The sequence below is a fragment of the Canis lupus genome, chromosome 18 (assembly GCF_003254725.2).
Source record: "Canis lupus dingo isolate Sandy chromosome 18, ASM325472v2, whole genome shotgun sequence".
NCBI classification, from domain to species: domain Eukaryota; kingdom Metazoa; phylum Chordata; class Mammalia; order Carnivora; family Canidae; genus Canis; species Canis lupus.
This window is the reverse complement of record NC_064260.1, coordinates 26,139,311-26,163,169: the sequence shown is the minus strand read 5'-3', so window position 1 is coordinate 26,163,169 and position 23,859 is coordinate 26,139,311. Positions and strand designations below refer to the sequence as shown.

The 23,859-nt window shown below is 40.2% G+C and overlaps 1 protein-coding gene across 3 annotated transcripts in view; it reads left to right on the top strand.

The window, feature by feature from the left end:
• TTC17 (tetratricopeptide repeat domain 17) overlaps nucleotides 1-23,859 on the top strand; it is a 116,542-nt gene that overhangs the window by 87,820 nt on the left and 4,863 nt on the right. For 2 of the 3 annotated variants that reach the window (XM_025452523.3, XM_025452522.3), the window contains 2 exons: nucleotides 1,965-2,124; nucleotides 3,023-3,106. In XM_025452523.3, coding sequence (XP_025308308.1) covers nucleotides 1,965-2,124; nucleotides 3,023-3,106 — 244 coding nt within the window. Of the gene's footprint in view, nucleotides 1-1,964; nucleotides 2,125-3,022; nucleotides 3,107-3,366; nucleotides 23,829-23,859 lie in introns of those variants that run through there. The other variant, XM_025452524.3, reaches the window with a different exon arrangement.

Here is a 23,859-nt window from a genome sequence, read left to right as displayed (position 1 = left end):
CTCTTTTGCTGGCTCCTTTTCTACCCTTTAAGAGTTCCCCAGGATTTACCTGTAAGCCTTCTTATCTTGGAATCACTCCCAGTCAGACCAACGTGCTTCCAGAACTTATATCACCACCAGTATATTGACAACTCTCAAATTTGAATCTCCAGATTGGATTTTTCTTCAGCTTCCTCAGCGCATCTGTCCAGTTATCTTCCTGGCCTCTGCCTAAATACCTGTGAGACACCTCAAGCTCAGGAAAACCAGACTCCTAATTTTTTTGTCTGCTCTTCTTCCAAAAAAATCATTGTTCTGTGTGTTTCCTGTTTCTTATTCTTAGTGGATAGTTCTAGCAGCACTTAGGCTGGAAACCTGGGAGTCATCTTTACGGATCCCTGTCCCTTAACCCTTGGACCCAGTCTGTTGCCCATTCTTACCACTTCCACCCTCTGAGTGTTTTTCAAAGCCTTTGGCTTTTCTCCATCTCTATTGCTGCCCCCTTAAATCAGATCACCATCATCTGCACTTTGATTCACTCAGGAGCCTCCTAGCTGGGCCTCGTGGTTCATTCACACTTGACTCTAGTCAGGCCCTTCTCCCCACAGTACTCAGACTCCTTCCTCAAATACAAGTCAAATCTTAAAATGCTCTAATAACTTCTTATTGCTCTTTTCCATAGTCCATAAAGCCCTTCGTGATCTGCTACTACATGTCTTTATGTCCTCACCTCCACCTTCCCTCCTGTCGGGGCCATCACACCTGTGTCCCTTTGCATGCGGTGATGTTCCCTCCACCTTCTTCCCACCTGCTTCATTCACACTCATCCTTCTGCTCTTGACTTAAATCTTACATCCTCAGGGAATCCTTCACTAACCACCTCCTTCCTCCATCAGCAGAGGGGAAATGTATACAACCCCCACCCGTAGTGTACTGACAATGCACCTTGTTTGCATCTTTTATATCATCTGTAATAATTGAATCACACATTAGACCATGAACACCATAACAGCAGGGATTGGGTATGTCTTGTAAATTATTATAGCTCTGGTGTGTGGCAGATAGTAGGCTCTGAGTAAATAATGAATGAATGTTTGCCTAATATATATGAAACCTTTAAATAGCTAGAAATAAATTTTGGCCATGCCACTTTGCCATATCAGCATATATGCTAGCATGTAACATTTAGCCTACATAGAGCAGGAAAATGACCACTTTGGGATGACAAAAAGGACTTACATCTTAAGACAGAGATGCATTGAACAGCTACATCTGTTTAAAGTTTACTATTTAGGGATGCCTGGTGGCTCAGCAGTTAAAACATCGGCCTTCGGCTCAGGGCGTGACCCCAAGGTCCCGGGATCAAGTCCCACATCGAGCTCCCTGCAGGGAGCCCGCTTCTCCTTCTGCCTGTATCTCTGCCTCTCTCTCTGTCTCTCATGAATAAATAAATAAAATCTTTAAAAAATAATCAAGTTTACTATTTAAATTTTAGGTAACTTTTTCTGTGGGGTATGCTTCTGTGCATAATGGGGAAAGTAAAAGATAGGAACCACTTGTGGGTATTTATCACTTGTCTGTACCCTGGAAGGAGAAGTCCTAGAATAAAACCCACCTGGTTTAAATCTTCCCCAATGAGAAAACATAGCCAGTGGCAGTGACCAAACCAGACAGATGGTACATAGTAAGGAAGCAGCTTGAGTGGACTGGGAAATCACTGAGTTCAGGACTCAGATTCCAACACCGCTCCTTTGACCTGGGCTATGATCTCTGCTCATTCGTTCAACAGATAGTTATTGCTAAGCACTGGATGCTTGTAGTAAATAACATCAGACTAAATGACATCTGAAGTCTCTTCACTGTGTGATTCTGTGGTTCCAGACCGTCCTGGTAACATATTAAAGTTACGATCAGCTGATTATTAAAACTCTTGTCCCCACCCACCCAAATTTTCCATGGCTAATGGGGTAATCTCCGTTTTTCAGCATCACAGAACACATAGACTTTGCCACTCCAATACAGCAGCCAGCGATGGAGCCTCTTTGCAACGGCAATCTTCCCACGAGCATGCACACGCTGGACCACTTACACGGGGTTTCCAACCGAGCCAGCCTGCACTACACGGGTGAGAGTCAGTTAACAGAGGTGAGTGCTCAGCTTTATTCAGCCCATCTGTAGTCTTAGGCCCACAGTGATGGTGCAGGGCAGCCCAGTGCCCAGGCCGTATTCTTTTTGCCTTTTCAGCCAACTGCCATCGAGGCTTTAGGCCCGGCCTAATTTCTTTCAGGTCATGGGATTGAGTTTATGCTTTTTTTAATGGCCAGCAAATTTTAATTCTGATTAACTCCTCAAGGTAGATAGCATTCTGCTTGCCATCAGACAGGTGCTCTTGTAAGAAACATGTAGGTCGGCTTATTCATCCTGTTGGCATTCTTAAGAAGGCAAGGAAGGTGAGCAGACCCAGCGTATACCTAGCAAGCAGTATACCAAGAAGGAAAATTGGAGAAACATACCACAAATATCTAAGAATAGAGGACTTATTAAATAAATGTACAGATACAGCATAGTATATAGTGGAGCTACCAAGGAAAATGTAGTATTGACATGAAGAATTCTTCAGATTATGTGAAAATATAGGTGATAGTATGCACACTGGGATCCCATACTCTGTGAGAAGTAGTATGTGTATGCACATAGTATTTCAGAAAAATGTCTGGAAGATGAGTGTAAGATACTAACAGTGGTTGCGTCTTGGTGACAGGATTACAGATGGTTTTAATTTTCTTTATTTACTCTATTTTCTAATGTTGCTGTAGTGCCTGTGTTTTACATGTCTGTAGCTTATGTTAAGTGGGATGGGACCGAAGGGATGCTGTAATGGCTGACACGTGTCTTCAACAAAGTGTCCTTCCAGCAGGACCACAGCACGTACCCCCCAGAGCAACCATTTGCTTTTGTGCTGTATTGTCCAGCTCAGCATCAGCAGTGTCACCTAAATCCTGCTCCTTTCGTTGCTCTCACCTGCCATCTTTCCCTACACCAGGTATTGCAAAACCTTGGCAAAGACCAATATCCACAGCAGTCACTCGAACAGATTGGCACGCGAATTGCCAAAGTTTTGGAAAAGGTAAGTCACCCCGTAGGAAAGCTGGAAACTACTGTCCACCTACTAACTTGCCCCAAATATTTGCCACTGAGTGACTCTTACCTCTTCCGTTAGTTACACAGCACTTGGTAGCTAAAGTGATGACGTCGAATAACCCCACGCTGAAAGCTTCCATCACTTTTCCATTACTTTTTCTATCACTTGGTTAGTACTCTCTTTGGCTGCTTTGTTTACCTTCCATGATGAAACCTACCTAATCAGTCTTGCATTCTTTACTCTAGCATGGGTACCTAGAGGTGGCGGTACTGGCAGCCATGGCATCTCAGTAGATGATATAAGTCACGTGTTCCTCTGGTGATGAAGAATATTTGGTATTTCAGATTGTGGGTGGAAAACACAACTTTAAATGTCGTCTTCTCGAAATCATGAAATAAAATACCTGCAAACGCATTTTCATACAGCCTAGAGAACATTTAACACGTTTTCTAAGAATGTTCATCTGTTTCTGTGTGATATTTATGTAATTAGGTTTTTTCTTAATTAAAGTGAATTACTTTATGGTTAACCATGTTATTAGTATATAATGTTAAAGTGGTAATATAATCTAGTGATTCAGAGAATCGATTCAGCTTCCAACACGACACGAATAGTATGGCAGGAACAGGGTAGTCCTGACAGTCTAAAAGAGAAGAAATGGGAAAGACAGAGTGACCACTGTTCCCTGTCGATTCTGAACCCCATCTGGCAATAGGTCAGCAGTTCCCCTGATGACTTAAGTTACAAGGAATATTCCTTGATAATGGCCCATTTTGGTTTCCCCGGCTGCGTTCCCTAATCTGTTTTTCAACCCTTGACCCTTCTCTCGGAATAGTCTTCTCTTTTCCGTAGGAAAGGCCTGTGTTTGCAGTTGAAGAGCTCACTCATCTCGGTCCCACCTCTCTCTCTCCCTTGTAGTCCAAACTGGCACAACTCCTTTAAAAAACTTTGTAGACCTTCAAACCGTAAGTCACTCCAGACAGAACCCACACCCCATGTCTCTTCAAGAAGGCCCCTCTCTGCCTGGAATAGGAGTCCAGAGTGTAAATACCCTTAAGATTTTTAGATACTTTTTGTCTGAGAGAGTCTTAGATGCTTACATCTGGACTTACTTCCTTCTGAGGCAGGAGGAACAAAGGGTCCTACTGCCCTGCTTCTGGTTGGAACTTGACCCCAAGACCATAGTTTTACTAGTAACATTCTGGATTTTTTTTTCTATAACTTTAAAACCTCATGCTGATTGGGGAAACTGGCAGTTGAAAAGTTTCATTTTCGAACCCTGCAAGTCCCAGCTTGAAATTATTTTTTTTCTAGATTTCTGAACTGCACAGTTTCTTGTTTAAGTCTCTTTTAATACCCTATTTGAGAGGATTTTTCAAAAAACTCTTTGTCACTTTAGCATTCTTCCTGGAAGTCTTCCTGGCCAGCTCTACAACTTTGTTAGGTATTTTTTCTATATTCCAAGATAAACCCTCACCATTTGTTTTGTCAATAGATAAGCCTGCCCCTTCTCCCGCCTCCAACAGCAATTTCCTCCATGCTTGTTCAGCCTCCCTTAAGAGTCTCACTGCTAAAAAAAAAAAAAAAAATAGTCTCACTGCTGCCCACTGGTTGTATTCAACCCAGGCCCGGAACTGACACCGCAGGTGCTAAGTTTCTATTATGGCAGCAGTCCGTTCTGGATAGCAAACACTATTTCAGTTATCCAATTCTGTCTCACAAACCACCCCCAAGATTTACTGGCTTCAGACAGAACTGTTACTTGCTCAAGATTGTGCAGTCTGAGTTGGCTCAGCTGGGCATTTCTTCTGGTCTGACTTGGAGTCATTCGTGCAAGTGCAGACACGTGGAGACTTATCAGGGGCTGGCCACCAAAGAAGGTCTTACTCACAGGTCTGATACCTCAGCTGGAGTGGTTGGAATAGCTGGGCGCCGCTGGGAGTGTCTCTCTAGGTAATCTCTCCAGCAGGGTAGCTGAATCTTTCTACCTGAGGGCTCCGGGCTCCACAAGGGTGAAAGCAAAAGCCCGCAGGCCTCATAGAGCCTGTGCATAGCCAGAACTACCAACAGCACCACTTCGGTCCAAGCAAGTGCTAGCGGCTGCTCAAAATCAAAGGCAGGGGAAACGTCCTCCATCTGCTGGTAGTGACAAAGAATGCATGGCCCATCTTTAACCCATCATGGGTCCCTTCAGGGGAGGAATGAGACTGACAGCATCTCAACAGAGATGATAGAAGCCAGAGGCCAGCATAACAAGATCTTTAAAGCTGGAAGAAGAAAAACTGCAAGCCTAGAATTTTATGCCAGCCAAAGAGTCCTTCAGGTATTAAGGTAAAATAAAGATGAGTTCAAAGAAACGAAAATTCAGAGAATCTGGCACCAGTGGGCCTGCACTGAAATAATAATTAAAGAAAGTTCTCAGGAAAATATCCCAGATAGAAATGTCGACATGCAAGAGGGAATGAAGAACTCCAGGAACCAAAATGTAAATGAACAGTAGCTGTACAAAATCATACCTGCAGTACCCTGGGGCGCCTCACTTTTACGTGGAACTAAAATTCATGATAACAATAACAGACGATGGGAGGGAAATAAATGCAGTTTAAAAGTTCTAAGGTTTAATTGGTGTCAGCCAGTACTAGAGGTAATAATTTGTATGGGACTGTGATAAGTAAGAATACAGTTTTAAGCTCTAGGCTAACTACTAACAAAGGTTTTACAGTGTAATTTAATAGAAGGAAAATGGAATAATACAAACGTTTGATTAATCTAAAGAAAGTCAGGAAAGGAGAAGGCACATAAAAATAGAATACAAATGGTAAAATAGGAAGTATAGACCCAAGCATATCAGTAGTTAAGTAAAAAAGATTTTATAATTTAAGCATTTTGTATGGAATGGATTTTTTTTTAATCCAACTGTATGCTGCTCATAAGAGAAACAGTTTCAATATTAGGTACAAAAGTATTGAAAGTGTGAAGATGGAAAATAATATACCACAGCAAACAATAAAAAAAGGTGATACAGTGACACTCATCAGAAAACATAGTGGGACTTTGAAGCAGGAAGCACTACTAGCGCTAGAAGGGCAAAAGTGAGGAAGGTTGGTAACGGCAAAGGCTGAAGATGCCACAGAGCAATCAGAGCTCTCGCGTCGCCGATGGGTGTGTAGCGTAGTGCAGACATTCTGGAAAAGTGTGGTAGACTAGTAAAAAGTTAAGCATACACTATCCAGGGATTTTACCACTAGATATTTATCACAGAGACATGAAAATACATGTCCACAAAATAAAACGCATTCACAGCAGATTTATTCATAATAGCCAAGAAACGGTGAGGCGCCAGTCAGTAGAATGGATGAAGCGTGCCATATTTACACGATGGATTCAGCTGGAGGGATCCAACGTCCATACTGATGAAGCTCACTTGCTAATAAAAGAGTGGGACACAAAAAACGTGCATAGTGTACGATTCCCAACGACATGAAATCCTAAAACAGCCAAAACTCTCTCCTGTGTTGATAGAAGTCAGATCAGTGGTTGCTTCGTGGGGGCAGAGGTTGCCTGGGAAGCAGCCTGGAAGGACTTTCTGGAGTGTTGGAAGTTATTCATGTCTTTGGTAGTCAAAAGCAAGTGTTTTACTTAAAATCTGAGCATTTCTCTCTCTATGGAAATTGTGCTTGTTTTTAAAAATGAAGGTTAAATAAAGATTTTAGACCACCAGGAGCTGAGCAATGCTACCAACAAGACTTGCACTAAAAATCACTAAAGGAATTTCTTCGGACGGAAAGAAAGCCATCCCAGATGGAAACAGGAAAGAGCAAAGAACAACAGAAAGGGTAAATATTAAATACAAATGAGTATGACCACACAGGGCAACAGCAGTAGCTTCTTCCGATAAGAAAGTGCAACAGCATCCGGTGTGTACCTCCAGAGTGAGGCCTTACGTAGTCCAGGGACCGTTCTCTGCCCACCACCCTTCCCTGCCAAGTCACAGTTCAGGTGCAAGGGAACAAGTCAAATGATATGTTGTGGGAACGAGCCTGGCTCGGATGTCCTGAGCTCCATACAAAATTGAGTATCTTTTATGAAAGCCCCTTGGGTCCTGGAAAGGGCATTGCTGTTTATAAGAACCGTGACGCTCAGAACTCAAAACTGCCTTTCCGTGAGGTGTTTACAGTTTACTTCCAGTTCTTCTCATCCAGATACAGTTTATCAACTGAGATCATTTTTACATAAACTCTCATGTTTGGTAATGGCTAACATTCCCCCTTTATTAGGTTTTCAGGGAAATAGAACTAGAAGGCTAACCTAGAAACCATTTCCACTGGGGCTCACAGACCAACCTTTATGACCTTGAGTTTCTAACTTTAATACAACACCTCCGAGACTTTAGGGTACACCAGAATCACCTGCAGGGCTTCTTAGACTCAACAGATTGCTGAGCTTCCTGAGTTGGTAGGGCTTAGGGTCAGGCCTGAAAATGGACATTTCTAATAAGCTGCTGGGGTGATGCTGCTGGAACAAAGATCACATTTTCAAACTACGGCCTTAGAAAATGACAGAGGTGACAAAGCAGTGCACCCCTTTCTCATTTATTGCTCACAGAAGAACAAGGACATATCCATATCCTCTTTGCTTCTAACTTTTATTTTTTTATTTTATTTTATTTTTTTGCTTTATTTTTTGCTTTTTTATTTTAAAATAGTCCTTATCCTTTGTTATTTCTTCAAAAGCCCATCTAGGGATCCCTGGGTGGCGCAGCGGTTTAGCGCCTGCCTTTGGCCCAGGGCATGATCCTGGAGACCCAGGCTCAAATCCCATGTCGGGCTCCCTGCATGGAGCCTGCTTCTCCCTCTGCCTGTGTCTCTGCCTCTCTCTCTGTGTGTGTGACTATCATAAATAAATAAATGAAAATAGCTATTTTAAAAAGCCCATCTATAATTGTCTCCCTGGGGAGTTTTTAGTTTGCACTAAGTGTCAGCAGAGGATGTTGGTCAGTCCCTGTGTTAGGGTTAAATCCATACACACCATCAGAACCCTCGGGAAGCTGCCCCAGGTTGCAACTGAGGTCACTGCCACATGTGATGCTCAGATACCTCTGTCACCCCACATGTGCACCATGCAGCTGCCACTGCCAGTGCAGCTAGTTCATGTGCCAGGTTGCCACATAGCCCGTTTGACCTCTGTGCTGGTGCAGAGTAGCTCTCCCCCTTGTCTCCCCACTTCCCCAGCTAGGGGCTCGTGGGCACCACTCCATGCTGATTAGATCTGTGGCCAACCTAGCCACTCCACGCTCTTGTCTAGCCCCGCCCCAGTCACAAACACGGAGTCCAGCTCAAGCCTCTTCGCCACTCCCTGCCAGGCATCAGTGCCTGGTTTGACCCAAATGCATCAACTACCCCAAGGCAATGCCATTTTTGCCAGCCAGCCCACTTGCAGCTGTGCTTCTGGTCAGTTCCATTTCATGGACCGGTGCAGGGGGAGTGGGCAGTTTTTCTCTGCCTAAGTTTGACCCTGCTCTCATCCAGTCCCACAAGGAAAAGATTTGTCCTCTATCACACCACTGTCAAACTTCTGCGATCAGCCTCAGAGAAAGTTGGCTCCCACTGAGGCTTCAGTTCATCTGCATCCCCCTGAGCATTCTTTTATGTCACAGTGCCTGGGCCACATTGAACCAAGGATGTGAAAGTCCCTTCCGCTGCTGCTACTACTTTGCAGTATCCACTGCCAGTGGATTTAGGGCCAGTAGATAAATATTTTATACTCGCATAACTCAGCAGGGCACATGTGGGCTTGCCTTCACTCAGGAGGGTGGAATAGAAACCCAGTAAGCCAGCAGTACAGCCTTTCATGTGTTTTCCCAAGAGTCCCCCTAGCAGCCTGGCAGCAGTCCCAGAGACAGTTATCTGCCCCTTGCCCCAAGTAACAGCTCAGGGATAAGGGATCAAGACCCCGTGAGTGAGTATGGGAACAACCCTGGTTTAGAATTTCTAAGTTCCATGTCGGAACCAGTACCTTTTTCAACAGTCTCATGGGCCTAGAGTCCAAGAGTTCCATCAGCGGACAGGAAGCGTCACAGTCCTCCCAGTCCACCTGCAGTGGTCAGGTCATCTGTACCCTAACCGTGTTGCCTGGTAACATAGCTGACACGCTGCCTTTATTGGACTTCCAGGGGAACACAGCTAAAAGATTAACATGAGATTAATTTTCCTGTGAATACACATGGGCAGGGTGTTAGGCTTTAGCATTATCAGGAAAGTAGTAAAATTAAAGTCATAATTTATATTTTTAGTCTGGAATAATTTAAAGATCCATATTGGAAATTCTAGGCTAATCATTAAAAGAACAGTTAAAGAATGTATAGTTAAGGAAAAAGGGAATAATAAGCACTTGATTAATTCAGCCAAGAAGCAAGAAAGGAAGACAAAAGGAATATGATAGAAATACATGTTATATATAAAATATAAAAATGGGTACAATAAAATATAAATTGTAAAGTGATAGAGATAAGTATAATATATCAGTAGTGACAGTAAATACAAAGAACTAAGTATTCCAATTAGAGTACCAACATTATCAGGCTGGGTTAAAATACTGAACCCAATTATGTGCTGTTCACAAGTAACACACTTTAATATAAGATATTAAATGGTTGAAATTAAACAGATGGGGAAAAGATATACAAACACTAATCAAAAGAAAGCTGGCTTAACTGTACTAACATCACACGATGTGGAATTTAAGGCAAGAACCATTACTACAGATAAAGACAATTCATAATGATACAGTGGTCAGTCCACCAGGAATATAGAAAATTGTAAAACTCTGTAACCAATAGGATAATTTCAAATTATATAAGACAAGAATTAAACATCGGCAGATCTAACCAGAAACAAATAAATCTACAGTCATAATAGATACCAACCTCTCTAAGTAGATGGCAGAATTAAGCAGGCAAAAAAAAGTAAAAATATAGACCATCTTGGGATACCTGGGGGGCTCAGCAATGGAGCATCTGCCTTTGGCTCAGGGCGTGACCCCGGGGTCCCAGGATCAAGTCCCACATCAGGCTCCCCGCAGGGAGCCTGCTTCTCCCTCTCCCTGTGTCTCTGCTTCTCTCTCTGTGTGCCTCATGAATAAATAAATAAAATTTTTAAATAAGATCTTTAAAAATATATATATAGACCATCTTGCTTTTTTTTTTTTTTTTTAAGATTTTATTTATTTAACAGTTAAGGAGAGCCAGAGAACACAAGCCGGTGGTGGGGGCTGAGAAGAAGGCTTCCTGCTGAGCAGGGAGCCCAATGCGAGGCTCCATCCCAGGACTCCAGGATCAAGACCGGAGCCAAAGGCAGATGCTTAACCAACTGAGCCACCCAGGCACCCCAACCATCTTGCTAATAAAATAAATTTCACCTAACATTTATGTAAAGCTGCATTAAACTAACACAATTCTCATTTTAGAAAAGGCATATGGCTCAGTTGATAGAGCATGCAACTCTTAATCTTGGATTATGAATTCAAACCCCGAGTTAGGATGGAGCCTACTTAAAATACATTTTTTAGGGCAGCCCCTGTGGCTCAGCAGTTTAGCACCTGCCTTCGGCCCAGGGTGTAATCCTAGAGACCCGAGGTCAAGTCCCATGTCGGGCTCCCTGCATGGAGCCTGCTTCTCCCTCTGCCTGTGTCTCTGCCCCTCTCTCTCTCTCTCTCTCTCTCTCTCTGTGTGTGTGTGTGTGTGTGTGTGTGTCTGTCTGTCATGAATAAATAAATAAAATTTTTAAAAAATACATTTTTAAAAAATGCACACAATTTACCAGGTTGATCATAACCTGAGTCATAAATTAAGCCTCAATTAAAATTTAAAATACTGGGGCACCTGGGTGGCTCAGCAGCTGAGCATCTGCCTGTGGCTCAGGTCATGATCTGGGGGCCCCAGGATCAAGTCCCACATCGGGCTCCCCACAGGGAGCCTGCTTCTCCCTCTACCTGTGTCTCTGCCTCTCTCCCTGTCTCTCATGAATAAATAAAATCCTTTTTAAAAATTTTAAAATACTGAAATAATTTATAATATATTTTTTTACCCCAGTGGAATTAAAAATCAGAAGCAAAAGGATAGATGGAAAATCCTCAGCGATTTTGGTGACATTAAGCAGTACATTTCTATATAACCCATGAAGAAAGCCCAAGCAAAATTAGAAAATATTTTGAAATGAGTATAGCATGTTAAAACTTGTGGGATGCAGCTAAAGCAGTGCTTGAGGAAAGTTTATAGCCTTTTTTTCTTTAAGATTTTATTTATTCATGAGAGACACAGAGAGAGGCAGAGACACAGGCAGAGGAAGAAGCAGGCTCCTGCGGGGAACCTGATGTGGGACTCGATCCCGGATCCTGGGATCACAACCTGAGCTGAAGACGGACGCTCAACCACTGAGCCACCCAGGCGTCCTGAAACTTTGTAGCTCTAAATAGGCTTATTAGTTTAAAAAAAAAAAAAAAGTTAATGATCTATGCTTTTATCTCAAAATCTAGAAAAAGAACAAATCAAAACTACACTGAGATATTTCTTGTCAATGACATTGGCAGAAATCCACAAGTTTGGTAGACTCAGTAAGGCTGTGGGGAAATTGGAACTGCTATACATACATTGGTAGTGGACATCCAAAATGGAATAACCTTTATGGAGAGAAAATTGACCGTATCTAGCAAAATTATACGTTCATTTGCCCATGTAGCCAACTTTCAGGAATCTTAGTTCTAAGATGGTAAAAAAATTAATGTAAGAAAACCTATGGATAAGGCTGTTGGTTATAGCCTCATTTGTAATAGCAGACTGGAAACAACCCAATTGTGCAACAGGAGACTGATTAAAAAGTCCTCCGCGGATGTTTATTGGGTGTGAAGGTCCACAGAATGGAGTCTTTTACAGCTGTCAAAAAGAATGAAGACGGTTTCTGTAAACTTCTATGAAATAATCTCCAGGATATACCTAGTGGGGAAAAAAGAAAAGTGGAAAACATCATTATCTCTGATTACTATTTTGCTTTTTAAACAATGGCAAGGTGGGGGATATATGTAGAGAAACATTTTAAAATGGAAGAGTAACTTTTAAAAATACTCTTAAGTGATTTTCCATTGAGGGAAGAAGGAAACTGGATCAGAAAGACTCGGCATGAAGCTAGATTTCCTTGAGTCTACATTATCTTTTCTATTTGACTTTGGAAACAAATACTCTGTGTATTTTAATAAGGCAATTCGTAATTAAAAGTAAAATTAAATGAGCCCATTCTGTATCCAGTTGGTGGATCTAACCACATCAAGGGGAATTTTCCAAGTGACTTTAAAAGATAGTTGTTTAACTATCCCCCCAATGAGATTTACTCTAAGCACAAAAGAAAACCTTATTCGTTTTCAGTAATACTATTGTTAATATTGATATTGTCCTGAGATTATAGGTGTATGCAATGCAAAATAAACGAGTAATTTTGTTGGTGATGTTGAGAACTAGAGGTTAGGTATGGGTGAAGGACAGAAAAGTGTGAGAATGAGGATGTTAAGAAAACATTTATAGTTGTGAATTAGAAATAACTGGTAAAACTTACCCATATATTTACACATTTCCTTAATTTGCTGAAAAAACTAGTATCAGTGAGTAACCCAGTATTGATAAGCACACTTGGCACCCAGATGTTGATCTTTAGATACCATTTTGCACTAAAAGGAACCAGAATTCCATGGAGAAATGGCTTCTACCAAGTCTGGGAAAGCAGAGAAGCTCCCAAAGTCAACAAAGTTGTGTCAGAACTCTGAGCCAACTGGAATATGCTCCCATTGGCCAAAAATGGAACACTTTGAGCAGCAAAAATCAACAAAGCAACTGAGTGGGTGAAACACACCACATTTATAAAACTATATTAAACAATATTTATACCCTCGAATTTACCATGAAGGATGTGGTCTTGGATGATGCATGGGAACAACTTAGATTTGTTTTTGTTTTTTAATGGAAAAAGAAAATAACAAGCATGTTTCCTTCCTTTCTAAATGAACTGTACTTTGGGGTAAATGATGAGTTGATGAGAGGAAAAAAATCTCTTTACTCTTTATAGTAATATTCCAACTAGTTAACTGAAAATGATGAAATTAGCATAGTTCAGTTTTGCTGCTCCCAACTAATCTGGCAGTGATCATCACTCGCCGCTACCTCACCAGTACGCTCAGACAGTGTGTGGTACCGTTGGAAGTTCACATTACCACCTGTGAAGTGTTTGGCCACCACCCCTTCTCAGTAAGTCAAATCCGAGACAGCCAAGCCTCTGACTGCCAACTAACGAGGATACAGGGGACAGAGGAGCCTGTTCAGTGGCTCCGAGGATGCCATCAGCAGAGTCCAGTCAGTGGAAAACTACAAGATAAATAATCCCATTTTTCTACAGAAATGTTAAAGATAGATGAGGATGAACCTTAGAGATCAAAGGAGACTTAAGGAATACATTAACCAATGGCAACATTATAAGAGCAAACGAACTTGTATAAGACAACCAAAGGAAAATAGGAATATTGGTGATACTAAACAATTTTCAATATTTTAAGCAAACTTTATTAATCTTACATTTTAAATGTGAGTTTCTGTCTTTTAGAGGTACACATTGGAAAATTTACTGGTGAAATTATATGAAGTCTAGGATTTGCTTCAAATTAATATGGATGAGAGTTTAGACAAAATCAGAAGTGGGCATGAGTGGATAAGCATTGAAGCTGGATGATGAGTGCATAGAAGTTCTAACAATGTCATCTTTTGTATATACTTGAAATTTCTCATTATGAAATATTTTTAAAATGTTATTTCACAGCTGAGAAAATAGCATATCAGAAATGAGGAAGTTAAAAAAACAAATTGACATATCTTAAACTAAAAATATATTTATTTATTTAGGCCAAATATTCATGGGGTGAATTAGACTCGAATAGTGAATTGCAAGCTTTGTATAAAAAAATTACCTAAAATATAGAGACAAGAAGATAAGTGAATCAGCAGATTCAGGAAGCATGCTGTATTCTAAGCTGGATAAATAAAAACAAATCCGTACCTAGCTACATCATAGTAAAACAGCAAAGACAAAGGTATCTTAAAAGCACCTATTTCAGTCAAGGTACTGTCAGGAAAACGGAAAGGACATCAGGTATGTATGATGTAGAAGAGTAAATAGACAATTGATTACATTGTTGTGGAAGGGTGAACAGGAGAAAAGGAAACACCTGACTGGGGTAAGCCAGTGGTGCCAACTGCTGGGCCTGTGTCCCACCCCTAGGATGAGGAGTAGGCAGTGGGGTCTTCTAAATCTAGGCATTCACAGGAGTTCTGGCAAGTGGAGCTTCTGCTTCTGAAGAGGGAACATAGCCTGACTGCGGACGGGATACAGTGAGGCTGGGCCTGGGAGTGCAGTGACACTGACAGGAGCACCACGCCAGCAGGAAGCATAGTCCCTTCTCCTCTTGCCTCCAGTCTCCTTGTGTTCACATTTGCAGACCTTAACAGGAAGCCTGCCAGCAAAGGAGAAATACGGTTTGCAGAGTTCCAGCCACAGTACCACAAAGCAGGTTATAGGATTTTGGATTTGCATCTGATCATTTAATAAATACCACAACATGAGTACATGAATGTATTCATTCAACAGATATGTAGAAAGGCCTGCTGTGTGCCAAATATTTTTAAGTGCTTAGGATAAATCAGTGAAGAAAAATTTCGACAAAGATCTCTGCCCATATGGAGACAGAAAGGACAGATTACCTACAGAGGAGGGATAGTTAAAATGACAGCCTCTCTCTCATAGCAACCATCTAAGCCAGATGATAGTTTTGCAAGCATACTGGGCCCCCTAGGATTACATACCTTACCATGAGAGAAGAATAAAGACATTTAAAGGTAACTGGAAAAAGTTTATTAGCAAGAGCCCTGTCCAGAGGAACTTTTCTATATGAAAGCCAAAGAAAGATTGTCTGAGACAGAAGAAGATTTGCCAAGCAAATAAAATGATACAGGCATGCAAACCCAAACAAACATTGTCTGTAGAAAATGATAATTTGTGGGATTTTTAAGAGAAATGACTGAACTAAAATACCATGCAAAACAATATGTATCTGAGGGTGAGTTGATCTGAGTTACAGTGTTCAAAAGGCCTATTCGTGTTTAGGAGGAATGAATTAATATATCGCTTGGACTTTACATTAAATATTGAGTAAAGAATTAAGATTCATTGTTAAAAAAGAATGCACAGATCCCAAACCTTTGAGGATAAAATAATGAAGATAGGAAGAAGAGGACCCAAAAAAATCAAGAAATAGGAAAAAAGCAACATTTAAGGATCAGAACAACAGCAGCAAAAAAAGATAAGAAATAGAAGCCAAGAAGTAAACAATCTTAAAAACAATGTGTAAAAAAAAAAAAAAAAAAAACAATGTGTAACAAGGAACGCCTGGGTGGCTCAGTTGGTTAAGCATCTGCCTTCAGCTCAGGTCATGGTCCCAGGGGGGTAGGTCCGTGATAGAGCATCAAGCTCCCCCCCTCAGTGGGGAGTCTGCTGCTCCCCCCGCCCCTCTCCCCACTCATGTGCTCACACACGGTCTCTCTCAAATAAAATCTTTTTAAAAATTCTGTAATGTAACAGTCACAAAATGTCAAATTGGAAATTTTTAATTCATACCTAAAACATAATATAAATGTTGAAAAAAATGGAAAAAGCTGCACCCAATACTTACTAATCAAAAGAAAGTAGGTATAGTTATATTAATTACCTAAAAACATCTATTTCAAAACAAAAAAATTTTTAGGGGCAGAAAAGGACTATGTAATGATAAAAGATTTAATTCACCAGAAAGACCAATTCTAAACTTACACATACCCAATAAAATAACTTCAAAATATATAAAGCAAAAATCATTGATCTACTGAAAAATTAACAAATACCGGGATACCTGGGGGGCTAGTAGTTGGGCGTCTGCCTTCTGCCCAGGGCATGACCCCAGGGTCCTGGGATCAAGTCCCACATCGGGTTCCCCACAGGGAACCCACTTCTCCCTCTGCCTGTGTCTCTGCCTCTGTCTGTGTCCTCATAAAGAAATAAAATATTTAAATAAATAAATAAATAAATAAATAAATAAATAAATAAATAAATAAATAAAATCAATCTTAAAAATTAACAGATACCAACATAAATACCTTTCCCGGGGATCCCTGGGTGGCTCAGTGGTTTGGTGCCTGCCTTCAGCCCAGGGCATGATCCTGGGGTCCCAGGATGGAGTCCCACATCTGGCTCCCTGAATGGAGCCTGCTCCTCCCTCCACCTGTGTCTCTGCCCCTCTCTCTCTCTCTCTCTCTCTTTCTGTGTCTCTGATGAATAAATAAAATATTAAAAAAATAAATAAATACCTTTCCCCACTGTTGATAAGCCAATTAGTGTCTGAATCTATATTCATGAAGTGTGTTAGCCTATGGTTTTCTTTTTTGGTAATACTTTGTCTAGTTTAGTTATTAGGTTAATAATCACTCTGTAGGGGATCCCTGGGTGGTACAGCGGTTTGGCGCCTGCCTTTGGCCCAGGGCGCGATCCTGGAGACCCAGGATCGAATCCCACGTCGGGCTCCCGGTGCATGGAGCCTGCTTCTCCCTCTGCCTGTGTCTCTGCCTCTCTCTCTCTCTCTCTCTCTCTCTGTGACTATCGTAAATAAAAAAAAATTTTAAAAAAAAAAAATCACTCTGTATATTGAGAAGTGTTCCCTCCACCTTATTTTTCCGGAACAGTTTATAGAGAAGTGGTATTATTTCTTCCTTAAATATTTGATAGAATTCAGCAGTGAAGCCATCTGGGCCAGGATTGTTCTTTGTGAGAGATTTCTAACAACAAATTCAATTTCTTTAATAGACATAGTCAAATTATCTCTTCTTGAGTGAGTTTTGTTAGTTGTATCTCTAAAATTTGTCCACTTAATCTAAGTTGTTGAATTTATTAGCATAAAGTTGGTCATAGTTTTTTTCTCATTCTGTTAAGATCTGTAGGATCTGTAGTAACATATGCTCTCGTAATTCTGGTGTTGATAGTTTGTTATCTTTTCTCTTTTATTTCCTGATCAGACTGACTAGAAATTTATTCAGTTTATTGTTCTTCTCAAAGAACCAAGAACTCAAGGTTTTTAGATCCATTGATTTTTCCCTGTTGTTTTTATCTTCTCTTTCATTTATGTCTGCTCATATCTTTATTATTTCCTGTCTTCTGCTTATTTAGGATTTAATTCACTGAGGTTTTTTTTAGTTTCTTGATGTGGAAGCTTAGGTTATTGATTTGATCCCTTGCTTTTCTAAGGTAGGTCTTTAATGCTAAAAATTCCCTCTAAATTGTACTTTAAGTATATAACACAAATTTTGTCGTATTTCCATCTTTATTCAGCTTAAAATAGTTTATAACTTTCCTTTTAACTTCTGTAAGTTGTTTGATCTGTAAGTTGTTAGGAGTATTTTATTTGGGTTTCCAACTATTGGGCATTTTCCAGATCTCTTTCTTTAAGTGATTTCTAATTTCATTGCAGTAAATGAACATAGTTTGTGTGACTTAAATTTTTTAAAACTTACTCATACTTGTTATATATAGATATTATATCTTAAGTATTAATTATATAATAATATATTAATATATAATATATTTATATATGTTATAGAATATAATCTGCCTTGGTACCATGTACTTCAGAAAAGAGTACTACTACTGTTAGAGTATTCTAGAGATGTCATTTAGGTCAAGTTGTTTGATAATATTGTTTGTTTCTTCTTTATTTTTACTGATTTTTTTCTTGTGTGTATTTCTTCTATCAGTTATTGAGAAGCATGTTGAAATCTACAATTCTGAATTTGTGCATATTTTATTTTCTACCAGTTTTTGATTCTTTCTTTTTTGAGTTGTGTTGTTAGGTGCAGAAATCAATGAAACAGAAACCAAAAATAGAATGGAGATCCACAATCCAAAAATTGTTTCTTTGAAGCACTAGTTGGGCAGAATTAATCAAGAAAAAAATAAACCACAAATAACCAATATTGAGGGAAAAGGGAAGCAAAACTACAGCTAAAAAACTAAAAAGAATTAGAAAATGATACAATTAACAATTTTATGCCAGTAAATTTGAAAACAAATGTAAAGAAGACAAATTTCTATAAAAATGTAATTACCCAAATTGATTTGGGTATTATAACTCAAATAAGTTGAAGAAATAGGCTAAAAAAAATTCTTACAAAGAATATAAAATCTGGGGGATCCCTGGGTGGCGCAGCAGTTTGGTGCCTGCCTTTGGCCCAGGGTGCGATCCTGGAGACCTGGGATCGAGTCCCATGTCGGGCTCCCAGTGCATGGAGCCTGCTTCTGCCTATGTCTCTGCCTCTCTCTCTCTCTCTGTGTGTGACTATCATAAATAAATAAAAAATTTAAAAAAAAAGAATATAAAATCTGTTGATTTTACATATGAATTCTAAACTTTTAAAAAATATACAATCTCAATATAAACAGATTCTCTTAGCAGAAAAGGGAACAACTTCCCAATTGATTGCTTGAGACAAGACTAGTGTACTTTGAAAACAAAACTAGACAAAGACATTATGAGAAAAATCATGCTCTAAGCTCATTTATGAACATAGGTGAAAACCATAAGCCAAATTTTAACAGACTAAATCCAATGGCGTGCGTCTATTTTTCTTTTACAAGATGCACCTTGATCAAGTTGGATTTATCCCAGAAATACAAAAATGGTCTAACTTTAGGAAAATCTTTATTTCATCAACCAAATTAAAGGATTAAAATTATGAAATTATTTCAGTAGATTGCATTTGATAAAATACAATACCATTTATGATGTTAAAGCTAATCCAAATTCAAGAATAGATAAGGACTTCCTTAATCTGATGAGAAGAATCAACAAAATATTACAGCAAAGATGATTCTTTTTTTTAAGATTTTATTTATTTATTCATGTGAGACACAGAGCCAGAGACACAGGCAGAGGGAGAAGCAGGCTCCCTGCGGGGAGCCCGATGTGGGACTCGATCTCATGACTCAGGGATCACGACCTGAGCCGAAGACAGACGCTCAACCACTGAGCCACCCAGGTGTCCCGCAAAGATGATTCTTAATGGAGAAATATTTAAAATAATTCTTTGAAATCATGAAAGAGAATGCCTACGTCACTTTTTCCTCAAATTTGTACCAAAAGTCTTAGCAAGTACAGTAAATCAAGAAAAATAGATTAATGGCATAAGTATTAGGAAGAAAAAACCAAAATCTTATTCAGAAATTATGTTATTACATAGCAAACCCAAAAGACTACAAAAAATTTTTTTAAGATTTTATTTATTTATTCACTCATGAGAGATACAGAGAAAGAGAGAGAGGCAGAGACACAGGCAAAGGGAGAAGCAGGCTCCATGCAGGGAGCCTGACGTGGGACTCGATCCCAGGTCTCCAGGATCACACCTTGGGCCAAAGGGAGCACTAAACCGCTGAGCCACCTGGGCTGCCCAAATTTTTTGAAATAATAACATTTTTATCAAGATGGCTGCCTATAAAGTCAATAAAAGTAAGTTAAATTTCTATACAGCAGCAAAAAGTAAGGAAACATAATTTCCAAAATGAATTTCCATCATCATAAAAATATAAAGATCCCAGTAACAAATGTTACAAAAATTTGTAAGCCTTGTCTTCACAAAGTGATACAACTTTATTGAAAGTTGTATTACAAAATACCTAAATAAAGAGATCTATAATGTTCATGGATAAGAGGACACACATCATAAGCATGTCCGTTTTCCCCAATTTGATTTATAGAGTCCATGCTACTATAATCAAAATACCAACAATTTTTTTTTAGGGTACTTAAAAACCCTTTACAAGGAAGGGTAAGAAACAGACATGACACTATTGAAAAAAATGAGGTGGTGAGAATTGCCTTACTTTTATGAAAACTTATAAAACAAGCCATTATGCCCTGTGCTCAAGGATAAACAGAAATAGTGACAAGGGGGTACTAAATAGAAAGACCTGAAGCATACTCTGACATTCACAGGACTATGGAGAGACCAATAGGGAGAGGGGATTGCTGAGCTCATTCATCCTCACCTCATAGCTTACACATACAAAGGAATTCCAGGTGAACCAAGGACTCAAGTATCAAAAACAAAAACCTTAAAAATTAGAGTAAAATGTAGGAGATGATCCTTCTGGCCCTGGAATATAAAATGATTTTTTAGGATATTAAAGCACTAAGTAGAAAAGAAAATGTGAATAAATTCAATTACATTAAAATTTAAACTTTTTAAAATTAAAGACATTTTTTAAATGAAAGAGCTAAGCCAGAGTTAAAGTATGTATAACACGTTCCACATACAAAGACTGACATGCAGAACATATAGACCAATTGATGAGAAAGATAAATAATAAAATAGATACCTAAAAAAAATATTAACAGAGGCTTCCCTTGAAAAAAGATATGTGTGGCCAATAAACACAAGGAACAATTTCCAGTCCCACTAATGATCAGGAAATGCAAACCAAGGCTGCAGTAAGATGCTATTTTACTCCAACTGATGATACCGAGAAGTAGAAAGGCTACAAAGCAAGAAGCACTTCTAAGCATTGCCGACGGGATGCTAGACTGTTCCGGCACCTTTAGGGAACAACTTAGCATTCCTTCATTATGTCGGACATTTGCATGTCTTGTAAGCCAGCAGTCCTACCTACCGCCAGGTATCTACTCTAGACTAGAGAAACTCTGCACATTATTTTGCAACAAGAAACCTAAAAACAGGAAGTAACTCAGAGCCCCCATCTATGAAAAATGGATAAATACATTACAGTATGTTCACTTAGTGGACATTTAATTGTGTAGCAAATTGAATGAGCTAAAGCTACACACAACATGGATGAATTCTAGAAATCAGAGTGTTGAGTAAGAACTTCAAGTCCCAGAAGCCTCCTTACACTATTACACGACTTCTGTAATGCACAGGAAGGGAGTACACTGAGTATGACACCGTTGAAGCAAATATGTGTGCATGTGTGTACGCAATGGAACGGTGTTTTAAAAAGCAATGGAGGGATCCCTGGGTGGCGCAGCGGTTTGGCGCCTGCCTTTGGCCCAGGGCGCGATCCTGGAGACCCGGGATCGAATCCCACGTCGGGCTCCCGGTGCATGGAGCCTGCTTCTCCCTCTGCCTGTGTCTCTGCCTCTCTCTCTCTCTCTCTCCCCCCCCCCCCCCCGTGTGACTATCATAAAAAAAAATTTTTTTAAATAAAAAATAAATAAATAAATAAAAATAAAAAGCAATGGAATAACGAACACAGCCTTTAGGACAGTGTGTGCCTCTGGAGAAAAGGCGAGAGATGGGAATAGTGTAAGAACGTTCATTCTTGACTAGGGTGGCAGCTTCTGGGACAGTCATTTTATGTTTTACAGCATAAGTATGTTTATGTAATCGTTTATTATGTGCATAGATAATTATATAAATATGCTCTTTCATATATATGAAATATTGACATTAAAAAAAGATAACTTTAGTTTGAAAAAGAATCCTTGAGAAGCCAGTCTAAAGGACGAAGTCCCTAAGAAGGGGGAATAAATCGGGCAGCTTCAGGTTGCTCCGAAGCAGCCCTCCGTGCCGGGAGGCAGGCAAGGGAACGATGCCAACACGTGTTATTCAAAGAAAGAAAGAATGAACCGTGGCTTTACATTCAGCCAGCAGTCCTGCAGGTACGAAGGCCGCAAAGTTTTGAACACATAGGGCTACCATAACAAAGCACCACAGACGGGGTACCTGAAACGGTGGAAATGTGTTCTCACCCATTGTGGAGCCCCCGGGCCCGGGACCTGGGGTGGCTTTCCTCTGAGGCTCCCCTCAGCTGCAGGTGGCTAGCCTCCCGCTGTCCTCCGCACCCAGGACCCTGAAGTCTCTTCCTCTTCTATAAATCCTTCATATAAACCCAGTCTTACTGGATTAAGGCCTCACACTTTAATTTAATTACCTCCTTAAAGACCTTATCTCCAAATACAGTTACATCCTGAGGTACGAGAGGCTGAGATTTCAACCTGTGAATCTTGGTGGAGCGCAGTGCAGCCCATGCCAACAATCTCAGAGTACCGTTCCCACCAACAGTATTGGGCTGAACCTCAACCAACCACCAGATAATTGGGGAAACCACCCAAAAGTAATGTCAGTGATCAATTAATGTATTTAAGTGCACAACCAATAGGAAAACAAACGTGGGGAATAGGGTGATAGAACAGAATGTAAATACTGTAATGCCCTGACAATGAAGAATGATTAAATCACCAAGAAATTAGATTGGAAGAAAGAAAGAAGGTAGAAAGCAGGGGAAGTTTTCTGATTGCTTCATCTGTAATGGCTGGGAGTAAGAGACCACGCATCCAAAGGGGCAAATGAAATAGATGGGAAAATCCACAATCTAACCTAAATTAAGTACTGAAATTTTGTATATGGTAAAAGTAGCATCTCACTGGGGGAAGAGAGATGAATTATTTGTTAAGTTTTATTGAGACAACCTAGTAACCTGGGAAAATTAAAATTGGATCTCTGTCTTTTATACCGAGTTAAATTTCAAAGGGATCAAGGATTAAAATGTAAAAAATGAAACTATAAAAATGTCTAGGGGAAAAAACATGGTAAAATTTCTTGATAAACGTGAAGTAAGCAAGATCTTGTCAGCTACAACTGAAAATCCAGAAGCCATCTGAATTAATAAGCTGGGGATCCCTGGGTGGCTCAGCAGTTTGGCACCCGCCTTCGGCCCAGGGCCTGATCGTGGAGACCGGGGATCAAGTCCCACGTCGGGCTCCCTGGATGCAGCCTGCTTCTCTCTCTCTGCCTGTGTCTCTGCCTCTCATGAATAAATAAATAAAATCTTCTTTAAAAAAATTAATAAGCTGAACTATTTAGAAATCAGAACCTACATCACACAAAAAAACCATAGGTCCAAAGGCAGACTCCAGGAAACTGAGGGACTGTATCTGTGATTCATACCACAGACAAGGGACTATCTCCCTAGTACGTATATGTATATAAGGAAATTTTTTAAATAGATGAAATAAAGACCTTACAGAAAAGCGAACAAAATGTAAGAACAGATACTTCACAGAAAAGAAATACAAAGAGCTGTCAAACATGAAAGGTGGTCCGTTCCACTCGTAAGAGAAATGCATATTTAAACCCCATTTTTTATCTCCTAACGGAGTCGAAGAGTTTAACACTGTGGTGAGGCTGTAAGGAAACAGGGACCCAGGTACTTTCTGGTGGGTGATTAAATTGTCGCGAGCGTATGGGGAGCTGTGTGTGCTGATGACACACATATCCCCGTGTCCACATCTGGAGTTGAATCCTCTCGGTTTCGACTCAGGTCACGATCTCAGCACCTGGAGGCCAGGCCTAGCCCTGAGCCCGCGTCAGGGTCTGCACTCAGCAGAGGCTGCTTGAGATTCTCTCTCCCTCTGCCCTTCCTGCTCATGCTCGTGCTCTCTCTCCGTCTCTCCCTTTCTTCCTCCCCTCTCCCTCTCTCTCCCTTTCTCCCTCCCCTCTCCCTCTCTCTCTGTCCCTCAAATCTTAAAAAAAAAAAAAGCAGAGTGCAAATGATTGTTACCTCTTACATAAAAGTAATACGTTGCCTCATAGAGAAAGTGGGGAGTATAAGCCT